Here is a 22554-nt window from a genome sequence, read left to right on the forward strand (position 1 = left end):
AGAGAATTATAATCCGAGCATAACACTCTAAAGGGCTCGTGCAAGGCATAATTCGATCTACACATTGGAAGGAACAAAGGAATATAGTTTCTAGTGGGTCTAATGGGAATCGTAAAGTTTACGCGGCTCAACAAGTCAGGGCTGTCTACATCCCCCCTTGATCAAGTTGTGCATAAAAATTACACCAAGCATTTTTCTACGACTAACTAAGGATGGAAGATTTATTAAAAGAAGTCTACTACGGTAGGATGGCAGTCTCACAGTTGCATCCCAGTTGAGGCCCCGTAGGGCAAATAATAAGAAGTTTTTCTGTACTGATTCAATACGGTCCTGATGTATGTTGTACTGAGGGCACCATACACATGAGCCGTATTCTAAAAATCGGACGAACAAGCGAGATATAGAGAGTCTTCGTTATATAGGGGTCATCAAATTCCTTTGACCACCTCTTTATAAACCCAAGCACACCCATGGCTTTATTTACCATGGTAGAAATGTGTTCAGAAAACTTTAACTTGGGGTCTAGTTTAACACCAAGATCTTCAACTAATGTAATTCTCTCAAGAGAACTACCGCAGAGGGTGTAAGGTGCCAGTAAGGGGCTGGATCGATGAAAAGTCATTACTTTGCACTTCGAGGCATTAAGGTGTAACATATTTGCGCAACACCATGACTGAAAGCTATTGAGATCAGATTGCAAGCGAGAGTGAAATGAGATGTCCTTATACTGGACACAGAGCTTAACATCATCCGCATACATAAGTATTCGAGAATTTGTTAAGACAGAAGGCAGGTCATTAATAAAGAGTGTGAAAAGTAAGGGGCCTAAATGGCTACCCTGTGGTACTCCAGAAGTAACCATGACAGGTAAAGATAAGGAGTTTTTGAAACGGACCCTTTGAGACCTAGAACACAGGTAGCTAGAAATCCATCTCAACAGATTGGGCGGAAATGCCAACAAAGAAGACAATTGTTCGGATCGGAAAAGGAGTTTGATAAGGTTAAAGAAGAATGTTGGGAAAGTTATATTCATAACCGCTTGCGTTCGCAGTGCAGACTTGTATTAAGTTTCAATAGATTACTATTCTCGGATATTAATTGTTTATTTGATAGTTTTTTGAGTTGTTGCTTAGTCATCAATTAACTTCAGATTATAGCGTGAATACAACTCGAATAAATAATCGCCTTTGTCTAAATTGCACCTTCTTATCCGACAAAACTTTCTATTCTACTCTGAGGTGATGAGTCAATGACTTTTAAGGAGATAGTCACAAAATGATATAATGTAGATGCCGCAGCAAAGCCTTTACGAAATCCAATTACTTAATAAGGCCTCTAGCGGCTTGTAAGCCAAGAGACCTTAAGTGTTCATGTGACCTTAAGAAAACTTTCAACTTGAACACTTTTTGCCCGTCAATGGGCGAGATTCTCTAACCCTTTGAACCTACCAGAAGAGATTTCAGAAAGATGTTTACTCCTGCTCCTCCCCCAGTTCCCTCTGGATGAATTCAATTAAAGTAATTCAACTGATCTAATTTGGGCACCTTTGGATGGCTGGCAAATAAACTTGCGTCTAATTAAGTAATGAATGCTCCAGAAACAGGAAGCATTAGCGTGGAGTTTGTATATTCAAATGCCAAAGTATCTTGTAAATTGTGTCTTATTTACCCCACTCCCCAAATACTAAAGTTCAACAAGAAGTTCAACATGCTCCAATTTTTAGATACATATGTACATACATACATATATGTATGTATATGTACATGCGCATGCGATACTTAAGTAGGTTTGAATGTGCATACATGTAGCTGGAAGCATGCGTCAAGCAGTGTGTGTACAAATCTCGAGGCATAAATCACAATTTCTTAGCCATTAAGACGAGACCACAGAGATTTGCGGCGCTTTTCAACTCGATGATGTAGCGTCATCATCTTGGCCACAGTTCCGAGTCCTGACAATGTCTGCCGACAGATTCGGCGGGACTGGAAATCTGAAACTTGACACTCAGCCACGAATATAAAGTAAATGAAAAACAAAAATTGAATCGTTAAGGATAATACTATTTAAGATTTAAGCATTTCATAACATTTGAGACAAATATATATTCAAAATCGGAGTGAATATAAAAGTTCTGGCCAATTTTGATAGCTGCTTTTATGTTTTGCTTTATGGTAGGAATCATATACGTCAAGGCTGCTTTCTCAAGATTGTCCAGACATGGAATTTCTATGTGCTCCTGAAGAACTTCACTTCTGAGACATCCGACTCGCAAAAGGTGCACCCGACGATACATTCGTCGCTTTCTTTCTTTATGCCCCTGATGAGGGAACCCACAAAGCGAGCCCCAGCATAGGCCATCGAAAGAGTAGCCGAGTCAAGTCCGGCCTTGGCCTTGACCACCTCAGTGCCGGCTTCCTGGATGCGATGAAACAGAGACAGTCGTTCAGCTTCGTTACTAAGGAAAGGGGGACGGCTCTGCGAGAGAACCGGAAGGATGGTGAGGCCAGCGTGTCCGTCAATCACTGGGCTGATGCCCTCTTTCGGCTGCGCCCCGATGCTCTTTCCGAGGAATGTCTTGGAGCGGACTACATCGAGAGTGGTGACCCCAAAGAGGCGCCTTGGGTCGTAAGCGTCCTTGGACTTTAGGATCTCCGCACTGTTGTGTTTATGGGGTTCGGCCAACAGAGCCCCGGGACCAGCCGCGTTTACGGCATTGGACACAACCACCGCAATGCCGCAATGCCACCGCAATGTTCACATCCAGCAGATCGGCTCTGCTCATTCCCGTGGCTTGCCCGCTGGTACTACCACAATGTCCGATCCCCTCAGGAACAGGGCCAGCTTCTTCATACCCTCGAAGGGCTGCACCACCGCCGATGTGTCGATGTACGTGAGATCCGCTGCAATGCCCTCGATATTGATCTGATCTATGCCTCCAGCCGCCCCCACATGCATCCGTTCGCTTCCTTTGATAGTGTGTACCACATCGCAGGGCGAACATGGTCCAATAAATACGTTACAATTTTGGTGCTAAACACAATTTTAAACCGGAATTGTGTATGCCATATATGAATGGAAATTCATTGAATACACGTATGTACATATGTACATATATAGATCGTTTCTGCTTTACTAAACTACTCATTTATAATTGTGGGGGCTTAAGATTATTGTTACAAGTAGAGTTATATTAAGCTGTGAGATACAAAGTAAATGGTAAAAGAAATTGCATTTGATCGTCGTTCTTCGTCTGGTCTTTCACACAACCTTTTACGTCTGGGACTGTATTTAAACTCGCTCGGCGTCACACTCGTTAATCTGCTTCGCCGTTTCTGCCTTGCGCCCTGCTGTCGTGTTTGGATTTAACACTCCTTTAACATATTATGGAATATAATTTGCAAATCAACTGACTTTAAATGGATATTTAATGGTTTAATAGTAGGCCTTTGTGCAGTAATTCATATTATATTTTTTATTTTAATCCACGTCTGATCATCGTATATACTTAATTTAGTAATGTTGCTTAAGAAATTAAAGTCAAGGATTGTCCCCTCCAGATTTCCTTGGTGCCTGATGGCACGCACCGCTTTCAAGGTCTCTGTTGTGGGTGCTGGCGGCGGTATAGGACAGCCGCTTTCGCTGCTCCTGCGGAAGGTCAAGGGGATCGACGAGCTTTCCCTACACGATCTGCGTGGTACAAAGGGAGTCGCGGCCGATACCGGACATATCTCCGAACATGGAACGGTAAGCGGCTACGTGGGCGAGGATGAGCTTGAGCCGGCATTGCTGGGCGCCAATTTGGTGGTGGTAACCGCCGGAATGCCCCGCGTCCCGGGCATGACGCGCGACCAGCTGATGCAGGCTAACGGTGGCATAGCCATCCATGTGATCAGAGCAATGGCCTGTGCCTGCCCCGAGGCACTTATTGCTTTCACCACGAACCCCATTAACATTATTGTCCCGACTGCTGCTGAGGTGCTAAAGGAAGCTGGGGTGTTCGATCCACACCGTCTGTTCGGGATAACCACCTTAGATGTGGTGCGCTCGAGGAAGTTTATTGGCGACTTCATGAACATTAATCCGCGGAAGGTTAATATCCCGGTGATTGGTGGACACACCGGACCCACCATCCTACCGCTCTTCTCCCAGTGCCAGCCCGAGTTCAGAGGCGACACCGAAGACATACTGAGATTGACGAATCGCATCAAGGAAGCCGGTACTGAAGTGGTTATGGCCAAGGGCGGTGCTGGTTCGGCCACCCTTTCAATGGCCTATGCCACTTGCTGTTTCGTGAAGTCCCTGATTCGGGCCCAAAACGGACAGGAGGGCATCATTGAGTGTGCCTTTGTCGCATCCTCTGTGGCAGACGCCCCCTTCTTCGCAGGTCCTGTGGAACTTGGCAAGCAAGGCGTCAAGCGCTGTCTAAAACTGCCTGTACTGAACGAGTTTGAACAGAAGTCCCTGGATAATCTGCTGCCTATTCTGAGGAAAAATATCGAAGCCGGCATCCAGTTTGCCAAAACGTTTAAGAAATATTGAGTACAATATGAGTACTTCAAATTTAAAGATGTATATTGTTTTGCTTCTGGCCAGGAGCGCAGGAGCGGAGATTAAAAACTGCTGCTCGCCAGAGGGAGCGTAATGTTATGTAGAATGTGTAAATTAAAACTTCCAGCAGCATTCTTTAGAAGCAGAACAACATTTCTTTGCACTCTCGGCGTGAAAAAATACGCTTCAGAACATATCCGAATAATATTGGCCAGAAAAAATTAATTAAATATGTACAAAATACATTTACATTTTTTGTACATCTACATATGTACATCACTTCTCACACCAACACTCTCGCCAACATCTCTCAGTGACGAACACTACATGAGGCAGAGTGTGCGAGCGAGGAAAAATGACTACAATACTCTTCGAGTACCGGGTATAATAACTTACGACCTATTCGCAGACCTACTTTGTATGTAAAACAAATTTCATAGGATTTAATTTCAATCGCAAACCCCATGACACGGGAATTGTATGTAAATATATACAATGTACAATATGTAGATACATACATATGTATGCAGGTATGTGGAGTGAGTTGGCAATTGCAGACAGACAAATGATTAGGATGCTTCACATTGCTCATATGTTTTTGTAAGGTTTGCAGGGAATCATTTAAGAATTTTCTTTGGTTTGCAGGCTTTCACAATTTGTACAAAACAGCAGAACATTCTTCTGCCCAGCAGTAAAATTGCACTGAGGCGCTCTCTGGTCTGAAACTGCTAACAAAAAAGCTAGGCCCCCCTGAACATCAAGCGAAGAAAAACCGAAAGTAGGCAGCATTTTACTACCACTTTATTTCACACTTTTCCCGACACACATCACACATAAAGCAAAAAAAAAAACGACGAACACATAAGGTGTGTCTATTTTATCTTGTTCCAAAAAATAAAGTGGGGGCAAAACTTTCGTGCGACCCAGTTTCACTTTTACTAAGAGTTCACCTGTCCAAGTTTCAGTGAGTGGGAGTGTGTGTATCTGTTTGAGTAATTCAACTATTGCGGCTGCATTTGTTTCTGCCACCCAGCCTGACAACAAGATAAATTAGGGCAAACAATTTCAGACAAGCTGGCCACCCACACTCGGACAACCTGAAGACAGAAAATGTGTATTCTAAACAAAAGCTGGATACGATATTAGTATGTGGTATTCCCGGTACTCGAAGAGTAAATAGGGTAAATTGTATTTGTGTGGAAAAACTGTAACACAGAAGGAAGCGTTTCCGAATCCACAAAATATATATATTTTTGATCAGTATCAATGTCTGTCCGTCCGTCTGTCCGTCTTGTTTGTCGGCTAGTTCTCAGATTTTATAAGAGCTAGAGCCACCGAATTTTGCCTCCAGATTGCTGTATGCTCACACTGATACAAGTGTATTTCAAAAATTATCCCCGACCCCTTCCGCCCACACAAAGAGCGAAAGTATCCCACAGCCACAATTTTTAAGATAAGAGAAAACTAAAACTGCCATTCCGTAGGGAAGGACTATATCTACAAGATTACCGAATTGGGATCATATTGGATCAATTTTATTGCTAGAATAAAGAAATTTTCAGTTTCTAAACCCACCTTGTCCAGCAGCTTTTTTTTTTTTTTTTTTGTAAAGATTTATAGTGTAAAATATAAAAAAAAAAATCACTAAGGTACAGTTGTACTACTACCTAGTATAAAGTTGTGACGCGTAAGAAGTGTGTCACACGTCCTTCCTCGTTGTTGAATTGGTCTAAGAGTAAAAATATTACAAAAATATGCTTAGGAATAAACTTACAAGTAGAAAATTAAGTTACGTCTTCAGAATTTTCGACTACTTCATTAATCAAGATACACATAATATTTTCGAGGAAATTTAAACACCCTTTACTGGCTCATTTACTCATTTTTGACTATTTCTTCCTTCGTTATCTGTTAGATAACCTGTGCAAGGGGTATGAATCTCATTCGTCCATTCCTTCCCCATTATGTGAATACTCATAAATCGAAAACCTTTCTGGTATTTAGTTTCCTGTTTGTTGATGCTTTTATATGTAACTCTATCCGTTTATGGGTTAAGTTTACAAATTGCAGGCAAAACTCGAATAATTTAAGGCAACATTTTTTACCAAGACTATTTTCCATCAAGCTTTTCGACGGCACTGCATTTTTATGTTGCTTCTATTTTGGCATCAAACTTTTTGCTGGTTATGCCCAGTGTTTACCTGAGCATCGAAAACTTTATTTTTTAGCCAAAGTCATCTGCACTTGAGTTCAGTTTTGGCTGTTGATCTTTTCGGGGTATTAAAAAAGTTGTCTGGCCTAAGTGGGAAATCATAATAAGTGGAAGTATAGCGAACCAATTTCTGATTGCTATTACTGGGTGAAATACATTTTTGTGGAAAGGACCACATTAATATGAACTAATAACGAAGATTATAACTGACAAATATTTGTTATTTATTGTGCATGTATCGAATTGTAAATAAATTCGTACATTTTCCAAAAACAATTTGCTACCTTTTGCTGCATGCTTTATTTCTAATAAAAAACATTTAATAAATTTTATAAAGGTCTTGCGAATGGGAAAGATTGGTTGAAAAATATAGGGGCTTGGGAGAGAAACGAAATGAAATATGTCATGACTATGTGTAGGAGTAAGTAAATGGTTCCGGTCCCTTAGACTTTTTGGAATTTTTGGAAATCTGTCTCTTTATACCCTGTACTCGAAATTAAATAGGCTATATTGTATTTGTGATCGAAAGTGGATGTATGTACATACACACATACATATGTAACACACAGAAGGAAACGTTTCCGTCCCCATAAAGTATATATATTCTTGATCAGCATCAATAGCCGAGTCGATTGATCCATGTCTGTCTGTCCGTCCGTCCGTCCGTCTGTCCGTCCGTCTGTCCGTCCGCCCGTCTTGTTTGTCGGCTTGTTCTCATAGACTATAAGAGCTAGAGCCACCAAATTTTGGCTCCAGACTGCTGTATGCTTACACTGAAACCAGTGTATTTAAAAAAATAGGCCCGCCCCCTTCCGCCACCCCAAAAGGGCGAAAACCTCCCAAATCTACAATTTTGAAGATAACAGAAAACTAGAAACGCCATTCCGTAGGGAATGACCATATCTGTCAGATCACCAAATTGGGATCCGATTGGATCATTATTATAGCCACAATGAAGAAATTAATTTGCAGTGGCCAAACCCACCCCGTCCCGCAGCATTCACACTCTGCTTCGCGCTGTTTATGGCCTCTGCCCCTGACACTTCTCTGCCTCTGCCGCGTCTCTGCAGTGTGTGTCTATAGGGGAGGGTGGCGAGCTAAAGGAGCGTGTTGGCGTGAGCAGTGTTGTTGATGTAGATGACAGATGAAGAAAAAATGTAAAATTTTACAAATAACCGCTAAGTTGCAGATGTAGTACTGAGTGCCGGGTATAAAAGTTGTGACGCGTTAGCAGCGTCTCACACGTGCCTTCTCGTTTTTTTGTAACTTTAAGAAAAAATACTACAAATATGGCGAAAAAATATGGGCCTCTTTTAAGTGAATCTCCGCAATTTCGCTGAATCACGTATTTATTAGTTACAAGCTAATAATAATCATTAAAATAAGACGTGGAAAGCTCTGAAATGCAAAGAAGCGCGACCTTAGCAAAAAATTGATATTTGATGTAAAAACTTGCAGATAATTTGGTCAATTGGTAAGAAGTTTCAATAAAGTGATTAAAAACGCCTTAAACTATGAAGAAAAGTGTGAAACACGTGGATGAAAACGATCTATAACCCCTTTCAGGGTCAAAAGACAGATTTGTGAGAGCAAGAAGGTTCCCTTCAAGCCTGCTATCGAGCTTAAAAAAAGAGCTTAAAATTAAAGCGACGGGCTAGAAAGTTTGGATATACTTACTAAGCACATGATATTTGCAAAGGAGCATGCCAATTGGACAGCCCTATAATGGAGGTGAATTTTAGAGTGGCCTGCACAATCGCCATACATGAAACCCATCGAAAAATTGTGGTCCGCCATCCAAAAGGCAGCTGCTGCTTCCAAACCAACCTCTGTTGTCCAAAGCTCCCCAAAAGCTATGCATGGACTTAGTGGATTCCATGCCAAGACGCTGCGCAGCTGTTATTGCCAAAATAGGACACTGAACTAAATTCTGAATGATAAATATTGATTTAGAATTAATAGTTTAAAAGTGGTAACTAAGAAAAGCGTTACTTGTTGGTCATTTTATAAATTTTAAATCCATTTTTCAAAAGCGGCGCTATTATTTTTTTCGCCTACTTTCCCAGTTTCACTAAAGTTCCATAAATAACTTAAAAGCCATACAAAAAAATTTGTTTCCAGATTTGTAAGAGTCTTCCCTTTTTAAAATGTGCTTAAAGTTTCCTTCAAGATAAAAATGGGAGTTGGGTAACTATTTCAAAATTGCTTGTGGTGGTCGAGCTATTATTTCTTTCGATATAGTGTCTGTCTGTCTATCTGTTCTAACAGTTCTCTTGTTCTCAGAGACTAGAGGAGCTAGAGCCACCGAATTTTGCCTCCACTAAATTGCAGATGTACTGACTGAATACCGAGTATAAAAGTTGTGACGCGTACGAAGAGTCTCACACGTCCCTTGTTTTGTACTAAACTTATGCAACGCATAACAGCAAAGCCCTTTTTGCAGTTCGTATAAATTAATCTGAGCTGACGGATTTGTCGCTTATCAAACCAAATAAATATACCCAGCATAGTACCTTCATCTATCTTAATTCAGTAGTTTAGAGTGGCGAGTGGAAATGGGAATGGAGCAATAATTGTGCACGCTATTTTCATAGATCCTTGTCAAAATAGGATAGCGGTCGGGACGGGAACCGCAAGTCTGAGCAGCTGTGCTTAAGCTGGCGAAAACGTTCATTATTCACAGAGCTGCACATAAATTTCCCATCGGACTGTAATTTCTGCCAAACCTCTGGAAATTTTACTTCGAAGTAAAATTATGGCCCATCACCTTTGGACCCAGTTTTTTTTACGGTAATTTATTTCGACTGTGGCCAAAACAAACACGTTAATTTCACAAATTAGCAGCATGTGTTGTTCCCTCTTACTGGACATTAATAAGTTAAAAAGGGCGGGCTATTAGATCGATACTTTCAACTGCTGGGAGCTGAGTTGAGGAGGAGCGCGTAACTTTACTTTACTTTCACAAGTCAGCGCTGGACTAAAGAGATGAATATGGAATGGATTCGCTTTGCCAAGTTCGGGACTAGACTCGAGTTGATGTAGTGGGAATTGGCTCTCGGCGCTCTATAAATTACAGGCAAATCGTGCTGGATGCCAACACTATTACTCACACTCCTCTATTAGCACTACTGAAAGATAATTTAAATTGTACATTACGCGCATCTCCCTCACGATTTGAATCGTTGAAAATTGGCCCTCTCGACTTGCGCCGCCTGCCAAGTTTTCTAGCTTTGTTTGTCTTATCCATACCCTCTGAATATTGTCCATAAATTAAGCTTTCGAATTGAAATATCTACCAAATCTAACAGAAGTTCGTTGAAATAAAAGTCGGAATACCGTGCGAAATTTTGTATGAATTGTATGGCTAATTGCTAATCAACAGAAGCTCGGTTATAAGATACGAATTCTCTGCCAATCAATAAAACAATTGAAAAGCAATCAGAGTTTAATTACCGCAACAAAACGTTGACGAGACGACAACCGAGGCAGAGACAGAAAAACGTGAACTGAAAATCCCGCACAAGGAGCAGAGTCCCCAAACCATAAATCAATGGCGAAAGCAAACAAAAGTCTCGAGACACCGGGTAGCGATTGGTGGGGCAAGTGCTTACACAGGCAGGGAGCATATGAGGCGCAACCAAGTGAACCACAAAATAACAGCAACGCAGCTACATACAAGTACGAGGGCTGGCTCATAAACAAAAAGGTAAACTGCCGGCAACTACAATACATAGAATACTTACAGGCATATATAAAAAGGTCTCCCCATTGGTACTTCCGTCAGATATAGAGTGTAAGACGAGACGAGAGTGTAGAAGATGGCACATAAAAGCCAGATACTCAGCTCGGAGGCATCGGCATTACGAGCTTGACACAAATATAGACAAAATAAATAAACAAATGCTCTGGAGACTTCCATTTGAAAGCTAGAACCTAAAACCACATAACATGCTCATCGACTCTATCCCAACGCGATTTGCTTAGTAATTCCGACTTTAAAATTACTATTATTTAGCAGGACAGGGTTTCGGGCCAAAGCAGAGCAAGTGCCTGTTCCCAGGACTCGATTGAAAATTGCTCAATTAGGCCTTGACGCAAAGGTTTATAAAAGCCATTTGCGACCTGCTTCAAGTCAGTGTTAGTATCGAACAGGATGCAGTTAGAGGACTTGATGAGTTATCAGGACTTTGCCTTCCGTTATTTAGGCATGGCACCCCGTTTTGAGTGGCCCGACCGGAGGACAGTGGCGCCAAAGCAGACGGCGACCAGACAGATCATATGTGTAGTGGGGGCCCTCAGTTTGGCCTATCAAAGTCTTGGTACGATCGTCTACTGGGCAATGTTTAACAGTCAAACAAAGGAAATAGGTATGTACGTGGCAAAGATCGCGGAGATGGGCAGTGTGCTGGGGCTTAGCCTAGCAGGGTTCCTAAACATCTGGGTATTGACGTACAAGAGACCCAAGATCGAGGTGGTACTTGCTGAGCTGCAAGAGTTGTACCCCGAGCCAAGGAGGAGGTACTATCGTATTCGACACTACAATGAGCAGGGGGTAGGCTTAATGAAGTTCGTGACCATGTTCTACGTGATATTCATTATATACTACAACATCGCGCCACTTGTAGTCCTCCTGTGGGAGCACCACATGGACTCGCAGGATATTAGCTACAGGGCGCAGAGCTACACGTGGTATCCATGGCGTGTACATGGCTCAGCTCTGGGCTACGCGGCAGCCTATCTAACTCAGGCCATTGGCGGTACTGTCGCAGTGGGCTTCAGTATGTCTATTCAGCATTTGATCTGTTTATTCACCGTCCAACTGCAGCTGCATTTTGATGCCCTGGCCAGTCAGTTGACTGCCCTTGATGCCAAAGAGTTCACAGCGAATGAACAGCTCCGATTCTTGATCACGTACCACCTTCGCATACTCCGGCTTGCTGACCAAATAAATCGACTGTTTGACTTTACCTTCATGATCAGTCTGGTCGTTTCGACCTTCGCTATTTGTCTGACAAGCATAGCCATGCTCTTGCTCGACTTGAACACAGCCTTACAGTACTTAAGTGGACTCATCGCCTTTGTCATCCATCATTTTGTAATTTGCTATAGGGGCAGTGTGGTCACTGTGTCGGTAAGTACTAAAAAAAAACAATCTGAAGAAAGCGGAAATTTTCACATAGACTGTTCAGCTTTCTCACAGCATGCGATCACTTTATCAGAAACTTTTAATAATTTGGAGGAAACCTAATGAGGAATGTATTCGCATATAAAATCGCACTTGGCTGACCAACTAATATGAGGCTCAGAAATATTTACTCACCTATTAAAATCTGATTTCAGTGGGTAGTCGGTTATAGTCGCTAAGGGGATGCAGGATGGAGGATTTGATCAAGTTACAGGACTTTTTATACCCGGTACTCGAAGAGTACAGAAGGAAACGTTTCTGACCCCATAAAGTATATATGTATATTCTTGATCAGCATCAATTGCCGAGTCGATTGAGCAATGTCTGTCTGTCCGTCTGTCCGCCCGTCCGTCCGTCCGTCTTGTTTGTCGGCTAGTTCTCAGAGACTATAAAAGCTAGAGCCACCAAATTTTGCATCCAGACTTCTGTATGCTCACACTGTTAGAAGTGTATGTCAAAAATGAGCCACGCCTTTAAGGTCTCTGAGTACTAGGCGCTCATCAGGACGGACGGACGGACGGACAGACAGACATGGCTCTATCGACTCGTCTATTGATGCTGATCAAGAATATATATACTTTATGGGGTCGGAAACGTTTCCTTCTGTGCGTTACATACAACCGTTATTCGCACAAATACAATATACCCTATTTACTCTTCGAGTACCGGGTATAATTACGAAAAAATATTACATAATTTAATCAAAACAAATTTATGCATTCCTAATCAGAAGAATACCTAATAGAGCCAATTATCCAGGTGCGTTTTCTCAGGACCTCTTCACTCAGTCCCTTCCCATGGCTTAAGTTGCTCAATAATATTCTTCCATAAAGGTTTAAGCTGTTAAGGCTCCTCGCACCATGCAGTTGGAGGACGTTAAGCAGTATCCGGACTTTTCCTGCCAATGGATTGGATTCCGGAGATTAGAGTGGAATGGTAGACGATCGCTGAGCACAATCGAAAGCCAAGAGAATTTCCTTTTCGGTTGCCAACATCAATATGGTTTACCACATCTAGGATGTGCCATCTATGCTTACCGCACAGAGAATGAGGACCCAATCTTGTACATATATGGCAGAGCTTTCTTCAGCGGACCTATGCATGATGGGGATGTTAATCCACTAAAAACTCCAGATTGAGGAGCTGCTGGTGTAACTGGATGAGCTCTTCCCAATCGTCCGAATAAGAATCCATTGGCCTGGGCACATTTACAGCCACTTATGATCCTATTTTACGAAATGACGGCGAGGCAGTCAGCGAGCTACAAGATGCAAAGCAGCACGTGGTATCCCTTTAATTTGCGGGCTCAGCAGTTGGCTTTTTTCGCGGCCTGTTGTCTGTTCTCAACTGGGGCGCCTTGATGACCTGTCAGTATTTGATCTGTGTCTTCACCACCTAACTGGAGCTCAACCCGGCCTGGTCAGAAAATGTAATGAACTAGACGCCAATCCTCTTATGAAAGGCATAACTTCGGTCGCTGATATATTACCATAGTCGTGTGCCTCACCTCAACCTTTTTCATGTGCCTTATGACCTTTGCCATGACTGTGTTCGATCTGGGCTCAGCTTAAACAGAATCCTAGCTTCCTTTTTTTCATACCAAATTAAAAGAACAGCTAATAGCCCTCATCCAGTTAGGGCAGTGCATGTTCTCAGGACGCCATCGCAGGTCATCTCAGGCCGACGAACGTGCCTTGTTTCCCAGTGGAAGGTTCTATAAAAGTGTTAATATTACCATCCAGTCAAAAGTCTGTTACAGTCGCTATGAGCATGCAGTTGAGAGACGTTATGCCGTACTCGTGCCTTGGTTTTCGAGTAGCTGTGCTACGAAGAATCGAGTGGATGGGCAGAGAATCACTGGAGGTGACTCTTATGTTTCTTTTTGGTCTTCATCGCCTATGGCTACCACATCGAACGGAATTCTTCCCAGCCACCAGGCAGAGTCCCTATCATACTCGATATTTCTACGACGAGTCAACTTTTGATATGAAGAGGTTAATCATCTTTTTACATTCTCAGGAGCCTTCCAAAACTTGGTGACTGTTGTGAAGCTCCTCTGCGAGCTATTGACGGAGTCACAGCAAGTGAGCTATCAGATACAGAGCCAGGCGTGGTCTTTCTGACAGTCCCTGACTCAATTCTGGGCTTTTGGGCCGCCAACGCCAAACAGGCTTTAGCATGTGTGGTGAACATGGACGTGATTATAGCTACAGGGTGTTTAGTTTGCTTCTGCGGTGCCCAGCTGGAGCTGCACTTTAATGGCTTGGCTCGCCGGTTGGATACCCTGGATGCCAGTGACCGCAATAACAGGGCCGAAATAACAGCTCAGATCGCTGATTTCCAACCATGATCATGTTTGACTTGGGTCTAGATGGTTGGAATGTTTTTATTTATAGTCTACACCTTTACCAAATGCGAGGGAAACAAAAGAGGGAACCAGTCTTCATGATAAAAATATGCAAATCTGGACAGTCTACCAAGTCAGAAACTTTCCGCATTCATATTTTCATATTGTGCTCAATACGTATGAATGATTCGCATTCCTCTACCTATTTAGAGTGACAAAGTAATGCCGGCTGCTTTCTACAACAACTGGTATGAGGGCGACCTGGCCTACAGGAAGATGTTGCTCATCTTAATGATGTGCTCTACTAAACCCTACATCTGGAGAACATATAATCTGGTACCTGTTTCCATAGAAACCTACATGGCTGTAAGTAATTTCTAATTGATATTTTCGATATGATATTTTTTAACACAAATTTACTATTCAATAGACCCTGAAATTTTCATATCAGATGTTTACTTGTGCGCGGTCGCTGAAATAGAAAATATTATACGCTTGTCATGTTTGGATACAAATTCTGCATACACACACACTACTTTAATATAAAAACGCTGGTATATGTGGCAATTTGTTCCAAGTTATAGAATTAAAGAACTTAATATTTCCCACAGAACTTTGAGCGATTTTCTAATTTAAACAAAAGAGTTGACCAAAAAAATGTCTCACTCATGAAAACTAATCCAAACAATGGAAGCGAAACAGAAGGAAAGCAATTTGAGTCAGCATAAAAGACTATACATACATATGTACATACATACATATGTACATTTGTACATACATATATACATACATACATATTTATGAAAGGACGCCAACTGAGTACCCGCTTCAATGACTTTTGGGGGTCGCTAAGCAAACTTATTAAGGCCTGGGACTGAAAGTTTGGAAAAGGTGAGGGCGTCCTTGTTTCCATCCAAATTTTTATTTTGAAAATACAAAAGCGTAAAATTAAGTATGGTCCAAAAATTGGTGAAATTATGTACAAGTTACCTGCCTGTCCTACCCTGCCTTGTTCTGACGTTCCATTCCCCACTACCTTAAATCCATCCATCCGTCCTCTTATATGCTCGGGCAGTGTGGCTGCGATGGGCGTGATTATCACATCGTTATCCAGGATCTGTGGCAAACGCGTTGCCATCGTGTTTTATCCGCCCACCATCCTTGAATTTCTATCCACCTCTCTGGATTCTCTTCCTTTCAGTTTTTACTCGTCACCTGAAGACGCCCTTACCAGCTCCGGCGTTGTAACTTACCTATTTTTATACCCGGTATTATAATAGTAAATAGGGTATATTGTATTTGTGGTAGAAAGTGGATGGATGTTACGCACAGAAGAAAACGTTTCCGAACCCATGTATGTATGTATCCCACTATGGTTGCATACATATGTAAATACATATTTTTGTGTACCGGGTATGAGCTGTTACGCGTTCCAGCGTCTCATAACGTTCCTCCTCGTTTTTTTACAGAAAGTGCCAAAAGGTTATCTTTGCTCTTTATTTCGGGACCACAACTTATTTTAGTTCGTTTTTCTTGTGTAAATTGTTAATCATGAGCATTGAAAATTAATTTGGTTGTTTTCAATTAAACATAGCTGTATGCTTTAATATTTAAAACGGAAAAGATTGGAAATTCAGAGGTTTTTACGCAGGTGACCTAAAGACCCAAAAAATTTGAGATAATAATAGTCAGGGTTTTATAGTTGAGTCCTATAGTTAGGAACATGAACAGCTGGCGAAAGCATTTTTGGCAGCTTAACTTATTGAGTCATCAGCCTAGACAACAGCCATGGTGATTGCCAAAGAGATTGTGAATTGGCCAATCATGTGGAAGCGACTGTCGAGACCTTAAAAGTCTTTGCCCCAAACACATCCCCAGTATAGTACTGGTCCCGATAATAGACCACATGGGGGACGGAGAAATTTAGCCAGAGCAAAACACACACAAAATCGACAGTTTGTGCAAAAATTGACTTTGTCAGTCGGCGCGTCAGGGAGAACTGCGAACTGCAAGGATCGTCATTGCAGCCATTTGCCTGTTGTTTACTCAGGGCTCAGAGTCCGGCCTCGTCCCGACCATAGCCTTGATAAGTTTTAGCAAACAAAGGAACCTCGTTACAGTACAAGGGTTTTGGGAATCGTCCTCCGAGGGAGTGTGTGTGAGAGCTAGACCCAACCGAACGAAGCTGCGATGTACATTTAAAATTAAATACACAAGACTAAAATCCACACAGCTGAATTGCTGGAGCAAGACCACAAAATGTACTCAAACAACATGTCTCAATTTCCCAGTTAAACTTTGTCTGACTCTCGTTCCGTGTGAGGGAGGGGGGCGGAATCTAACTGGCTGTGGCCTTTGCAGAGTTACCCACAATCGTAATTGAATAAGTTATGGGGGGGAAGAATGTGGACGTACCTTGTGATGAAGAAGACGAGAGTCATAATTGGCTTTGGCTTGGAATCGTTTAAATCTTGTGTACAACTACCAAAAACCCTATACGTATTGGGTTTCTGGGATTTATTGATTTTAATTTAGAGGGCTTCTGAGATTCATTAAATTTGTATTTTTATACCCGGTACTCGAAGAGTAAATAGGGTATATTGTATTTGTGGGGAAAAATGGGAAAACGTTTCCGACCCCATAAAGTATACATATATATTCTTGATCAGCATTAATAGCCGAGTCGATTGACCCATGTCTGTCTGTCCGTCCGTCTGTCCGTCCTTATGAGCGCCTAGATCTCAGAGACTATAAAAGCTAGAACCACCAAATTTTGCATCCAGACTTCTGTATGCTCACACTGATACAAGTGTATTTCAAAAATGAGCCCAGCCCCCTTCCGCCCCAGCAAAAGGGCGAAGACCTACCAAAGCTACAATTTTGAAGATAAAAGAACACTAAAAATTCCGTAGGAAATGACAATATCTAGATCACCAAATTGGCATCCGATTGGATCATTATTATACCCAGAATGAAGAAATTAATTTTCAGTGGCTAAACCCACCCCGTCCCGCAGCTTATATTTGATTTTTGCACATTCTCTCATCCACACTCGGCTTCGTGTAGTGAGCGGCCTCTGCCTCTGCAGTGCCTCTGCAAACCTCCGCTCGCTAGGGGAGGGGGGCGAGCTAAAGGAGCGCGTTGGCGTGAAAAGTGATGTAGATGTTGATGAAAGACGTAGAAAAAATATAAAATGTAAACTTTAAAATTTGAATAAAACCGTTAACCGTACATACATAAGTCTGTTCTACTGAGTACCGGGCATAAAAGTTGTGACGCGTAAGAAGCGTCTCACACTCTTTTATACCCGGTACTCGAAGAGTAAATAGGGTATATTGTGTTTGTGCGAATAACGGTTGAATGTAACGCACAGAAGGAAACGTTTCCGACCCCATAAAGTATATATATTCTTGATCAGCATCAATAGACGAGTCGATAGAGCCATGTCTGCTTCATGTTAAAGATACCTTTAAATCTATTAAAATGCCTCAAGTGAAAATAGAGCATTTACATAGATTTAAGAAAAAACGAGAAGGGACGTGTGAGACGCTTCTTACGCGTCACAAATTTTATACCCGGCACTCAGTCCTACATCTGTACCTTAGCGGTTATTTGTCAAATTTTACATTTTTTCTTCATCTGTCATCTACATCAAAAACACTACTCACGCCAACACGCTCCTTTACCTCGCCACCCTCCCCTAGACCCACACAATGCAGAGTCAGGGCAGAGACGCGGCAGAGGCAGAGGCAGAGTCCGCTCCCTGCGCGAAGCAGAGTGCGAATGAGAGAATGTGCAAAAAACAAATTTAAGCTGCGGGACGGGGTGGGTTTAGCCACTGCAAATTAATTTCTTCATTGTGGCTATAATAATGATCCAATCGGATCCCAATTTGGTGATCTGATAGATATGGTCATTCCCTACGGAATGGCGTTTTTAGTTTTCTTTTATCTTCAAAATTGTAGGTTTGGGAGGTTTTCGCCCTTTTGGGGTGTTTGAAGGGGGCGGTGCTCATTTTGGAAATACACTTGTAACAGTGTGAGCATACAGAAGTCTGGATGCAAAGTTTGGTGGCTCTAGCTTTTATAGTCTCTGGGTACTAGGCGTTCATCAGGACGGACAGACGGACAGACAGATATGGCTTTATCGACTCGGCTATTGATGCTGATCAAGAATATATATACTTTATGGGGTCGGAAACGTTTCCTTCTGTGTGTTACATACAACCGTTATTTGCACAAATACAATATACCCTATTTACTCTTCGAGTACCGGGTATAAAAAGAGAAGGCGAAATTTGTACTCACAAGTTAGATACATTCCAGCTCGTAGTTGGCACTGCCTGGCCAGGGCTCCATGTGGAGCTGAAAAACAAAAGCGGAAAGAAGCGGGAAACGGAGGCGAAAAAACCGCCACTGCGGAAAATGTAATGAAATACGAATTGGTGTAAATATATTAGTAAGTCTCGAAAACGAAGGAAAAACAATTATGAACAATAAGGTTCCTCATTTTAAAACAGTAAAACTAGGCAAATCTTATAGTATAGTATATAGTATAAAGTATATGCATATGTATATTTATATGTATGTATGTACATATATATATGTATATATCTGCTGAAGTTTATAATGAAATAAGTAACATGTTGGCCCAAAGATTCGTTGAGTGTGTATCCACATCCCCATTAGTTCCTTGCCTTTAGTCTTACCTGGTCTTTGGATAGTTCCACTTTGGCCACGTTAAAAAAAGCAGGGAATGTCGCTTATGTATATTAAGTCCAAGTAAGACTTGTAAACTTTATAAATTCTACAACTTAGAATGATTATATTTAATGTTTTCTATGTAATTTGTATCCAGGAGCTCAAGGAGCTCTGATCTACTGGCTGAACTCAAAAATGTAACAGGATGTCAACAGCGCTGTGGGTTTGGTTTAATCTATCAATTGAGCGACACTTGCCGTACAGCTCGTTTCTTGACTGTGTAATCGGCTGTAATACGGGTATGTCAGGCAAATGCAAACTTTCACCTTTGAATAATATATCAAGTTGATGAGCCATTCACTCGGATGCGACTTAAATTGGTCATACGATGATGTCCATTGATAATTATTGTCCATTTATTGAATGCTCATTATTGAAATATCACTCATACGCCAGTCGGCCAGGCTAATAAACACCCTGAGGCCGGGCGAACTTTTAGAGCCGCAACCGCAGCGTAGCTGCAGCATCAGCGTAAAGGATGTGTGCGTGCATGCGTGTGGTAACTGTATCTGTAGCCGAGTGGCAGGGCCTTGTCTATGGTGCTGCGGACAGGACAGCCGCGCAATCCCGATGACGATGCCACCTACTTCCAATTACCGGTGATGCTGAGCGAGCATCAGCAACCCAACAACAGCCGCCAGCCCACCGACCAGGCCATGATTGATTGCAACAAAACCAGATTTTGGTTACTGTCATTTAAGCGCCAGCTAACTTTCGACATGGCCATCGGTGTGATCCAGGCACATAACAGAACAAAGCAGATCCGAGCCGAACTACATCGAATCAAACCGGGCGTTGTGTGCTTAATGCATGGGATAATTTTATTGCGCCTCTGCTGCATTTTTAATTAAACAAAAAATTAAAAATTGATTGCTTTTTGACGCCCTAGCTCGGGCCGATATGGCCACCTCTCAACCTCCAAAAAGGCAGGCCGTTCAATATCTGTGGCATTCTTTCTGGTGTACGCTCTCTCAGTGTATTTAATCTGGCAAAATTTAAATCAAAAAAAAAACGAGAATACCAGTACTTGCATATAAAAATTTGCATTTGCGTGGCACATGCAATGTGGCGAAAAAAGTTTGGCTATTCCTGGCCCTCGCTGTGTATATTTTTCAGCACTGTTAGTCGGATGTGAAAGGTTTTAAGCGGAAGTGCACAGAGTTGCAACGACATATGGTTTGTACATATGTACATATGTATATATGTATGTTTATCCGTGTTTAGGTGTGACTGCATGTATGTGTGTATGTGTGTAATTACATTTCAGGACTTGCTAAATGTCGTAGAGTCATGCAAAGCAGCTCTTAACTCCCAACAGTTTGTTTAGTAAGTGTGGAAAAGAGTGCCATATTTGAAATTATGTCTTTTGAATTGGTTAACTTTTTGGCCTTTCGATGAAATAAAACAAACTTTCTATTCATTTCTATATCACTTTTAATGGCTGTATCAAGATTAGTTCCATTCGAATGAAATCGTGGATATAAAGCGAGTAAAAATACTGATTTCTATTAACACTATGCTGCTTGCCTGAGTGACAGTCGCCGTCGCCCTCTTTACTGCCAAATAAAACATTCAATTATTTGCATATAAAGGCAACAAACCACCAATTAATCATTTTGGTATTTAATTATTGCAATTATAATGTGGAAAGTTAATATCATTTCATTCAAGCGCCAAACGGATGCATTTAGTGACTGCGAAATGAATCATTGGGACATTGCCAATATGCCAGCTGAATGCACTTGATTAATTTGTAAGAATCCTTTAGCTTTTCACCTTCCTCATCAATATTAACGGCTTTTTAAAAAATGTATTAAAATATTCAAATAAATATTTACAATTCGTGCAGTCACTTAATCAGCCTCGGAAAAGGGGAAATTAATTAATTAATTATTGGAGTCAAATAAACATTGATTGTAAGCATATTTTGTGACCACTTGTACCAAGTTTTCTCTATACGAGTATTGTCTATTTAGTCTGCCCACTCTCTTTATAGTCTTTATATCCTCTTCAGTCTCCTTATTATCTTTATTTTTCAGCCATCATTTAAATACTCCAAAATAACTACGCGGGTCTAAAGATACATATCAATTACATCCTTTGGGAGGTTAGGTTTAAATCTTTGCTTCGGGGCCTTGTAGGAGTCACAAAATACGCTCCTATGGGAGAGAGAAGAAGACATGTAAGAGGGCTGCATTTTCTAGGATATCTTTTGGCCGTTCCTACATTAGTTCAATATATCGGAGTGCTCCTTATTGGCTTTAAAAATCCCTTGTCAATTCACAACCCAAATGGAATAATATTTGCAGTTTGATCCACTAATGGTGCTTTTAGGTTGTGCACTTTTTTATGTTTTGTCTGTATCATTCGTGTAATGGAACTATCTGGGTAGCATTCAGCACTTCCCGTAGATCATCTGGTGGGGAGCTGGGCGGTCCCCTGCAGTCCTGCCATGCAAAGGAGGAAACACTTAAATTGGGCGTAACAAAATGTCTGACACGCCAATTATTTTTCTTTTTATACGAGAATGGGTGCGAAAGACAGACATTTTGTTTGTTGATTCGGGTACTGCTGATGCTGTTTAAGCTCAGGATACTGCTTTTACTGTTCTGCGTGTTAGTTTTTATATGTTGATGGTTTGGGGCTCATGCTGGTCCTTGCAATGGTCCTCAGGTTGGTTTTTTGATGGGAGGATAGCGGGAACAATTTTCTGCTGCTTGCTTTTTAAGTGGTTTTATTGTCCACTTGTTGGTACTTCTTGCTACAACTTCGTTTTTGTATTTTCATGTTTGTTTCTTTCTTTGTATTGGCTTAATGCGCAGCAAAGTCTGCTGCTGCAGCTGCTGTAAGTCGGTGAGCCATTTAACCACGCCCAATAAATATCGAAAAAGTGCGGAAGTTACAAATATGCTGGTATACTGGTATGTTCTATCACATTCAACACTTACTGTAGGGCTTTTATGTTCTCCGTTAACTTGACATATTTTTAATTGTCAGGCTTATAAAAAACAATTCGACCCCCCCCCCCTTCACATTCATTAGCTAATGTACATATGTACATTTCGAATCCACCATAACAAAAGCGAACAATTTTACAAATTACAAACATGGAGTTGTCAATGCGAACTCTGTCTGTTCCTTGTGGATTGTTTTGATTATTCCAAAAATAGAGTCCACAAATGAAGACAAAATGCATATTTGAGAACTTGTTGCTGAAGCTTTAATTGTGCCATTTGTAAAAATCGACAATTTTCCCTGATTTGCTAATTACATTTTCTTTATTTGCTAAGTGCAGTGCTATGAGTAGTGATATGAGTATTGTATGAAAAACTACAATTTAATATAATAATAAATAGGCGAATATTCAGAGAATATAAATATACCAGTTTATTTTTACTTCAGTCAGTAATTAGCTGGCTCGGGAATCAAAAATGAATATATATGTACATATGTACATACATACATACATTCATTTTCATGTTATCATTTGAATGTAATTTCA

The 22554-nt window shown here is 41.3% G+C and overlaps 3 protein-coding genes across 3 annotated transcripts; 2 read left to right on the plus strand and 1 right to left on the minus strand.

The window, feature by feature from the left end:
• Positions 1-2226: 2226 nt before the first annotated feature.
• Positions 2227-2714, minus strand: LOC117893199 (malate dehydrogenase, glyoxysomal-like). Its single transcript, XM_034799713.1, has 2 exons — positions 2710-2714; positions 2227-2656 (listed from the first exon to the last, which is right to left on the minus strand). Exons 1-2 carry the CDS (start codon positions 2712-2714, stop codon positions 2227-2229), a joined length of 435 nt encoding a protein of 144 aa, XP_034655604.1.
• A 731-nt stretch (positions 2715-3445) lies between these two features.
• LOC117893582 (malate dehydrogenase, mitochondrial-like) lies at positions 3446-4564 on the plus strand. Its single transcript, XM_034800255.1, has one exon. It carries the CDS (start codon positions 3517-3519, stop codon positions 4537-4539), a length of 1023 nt encoding a protein of 340 aa, XP_034656146.1. The 5' UTR covers positions 3446-3516; the 3' UTR covers positions 4540-4564.
• A 6349-nt stretch (positions 4565-10913) lies between these two features.
• Positions 10914-14773, plus strand: LOC117894339 (putative odorant receptor 69a). Its single transcript, XM_034801324.1, has 3 exons — positions 10914-11891; positions 14503-14658; positions 14723-14773. The coding sequence occupies exons 1-3, from the start codon at positions 10914-10916 to the stop codon at positions 14771-14773; spliced, it is 1185 nt and encodes a 394-aa protein (XP_034657215.1).
• Positions 14774-22554: the final 7781 nt, after the last annotated feature.

This window comes from Drosophila subobscura, chromosome J (genome assembly GCF_008121235.1).
Source record: "Drosophila subobscura isolate 14011-0131.10 chromosome J, UCBerk_Dsub_1.0, whole genome shotgun sequence".
Lineage (NCBI taxonomy): Eukaryota > Metazoa > Arthropoda > Insecta > Diptera > Drosophilidae > Drosophila > Drosophila subobscura.

Excerpts from the sequence above, each read along its gene's own strand:
- LOC117893582 (XM_034800255.1), top strand. The coding sequence starts at position 3,517 with ATGTTGCTTAAGAAATTAAAGTCAAGGATTGTCCCCTCCAGATTTCCT.
- LOC117894339 (XM_034801324.1), top strand. The coding sequence starts at position 10,914 with ATGCAGTTAGAGGACTTGATGAGTTATCAGGACTTTGCCTTCCGTTAT. Across the intron at positions 11,892-14,502 it reads GCAGTGTGGTCACTGTGTCG|AGTGACAAAGTAATGCCGGC; the intron begins GTAAGTACTAAA and ends CTACCTATTTAG. Across the intron at positions 14,659-14,722 it reads CCATAGAAACCTACATGGCT|ACCCTGAAATTTTCATATCA; the intron begins GTAAGTAATTTC and ends ACTATTCAATAG.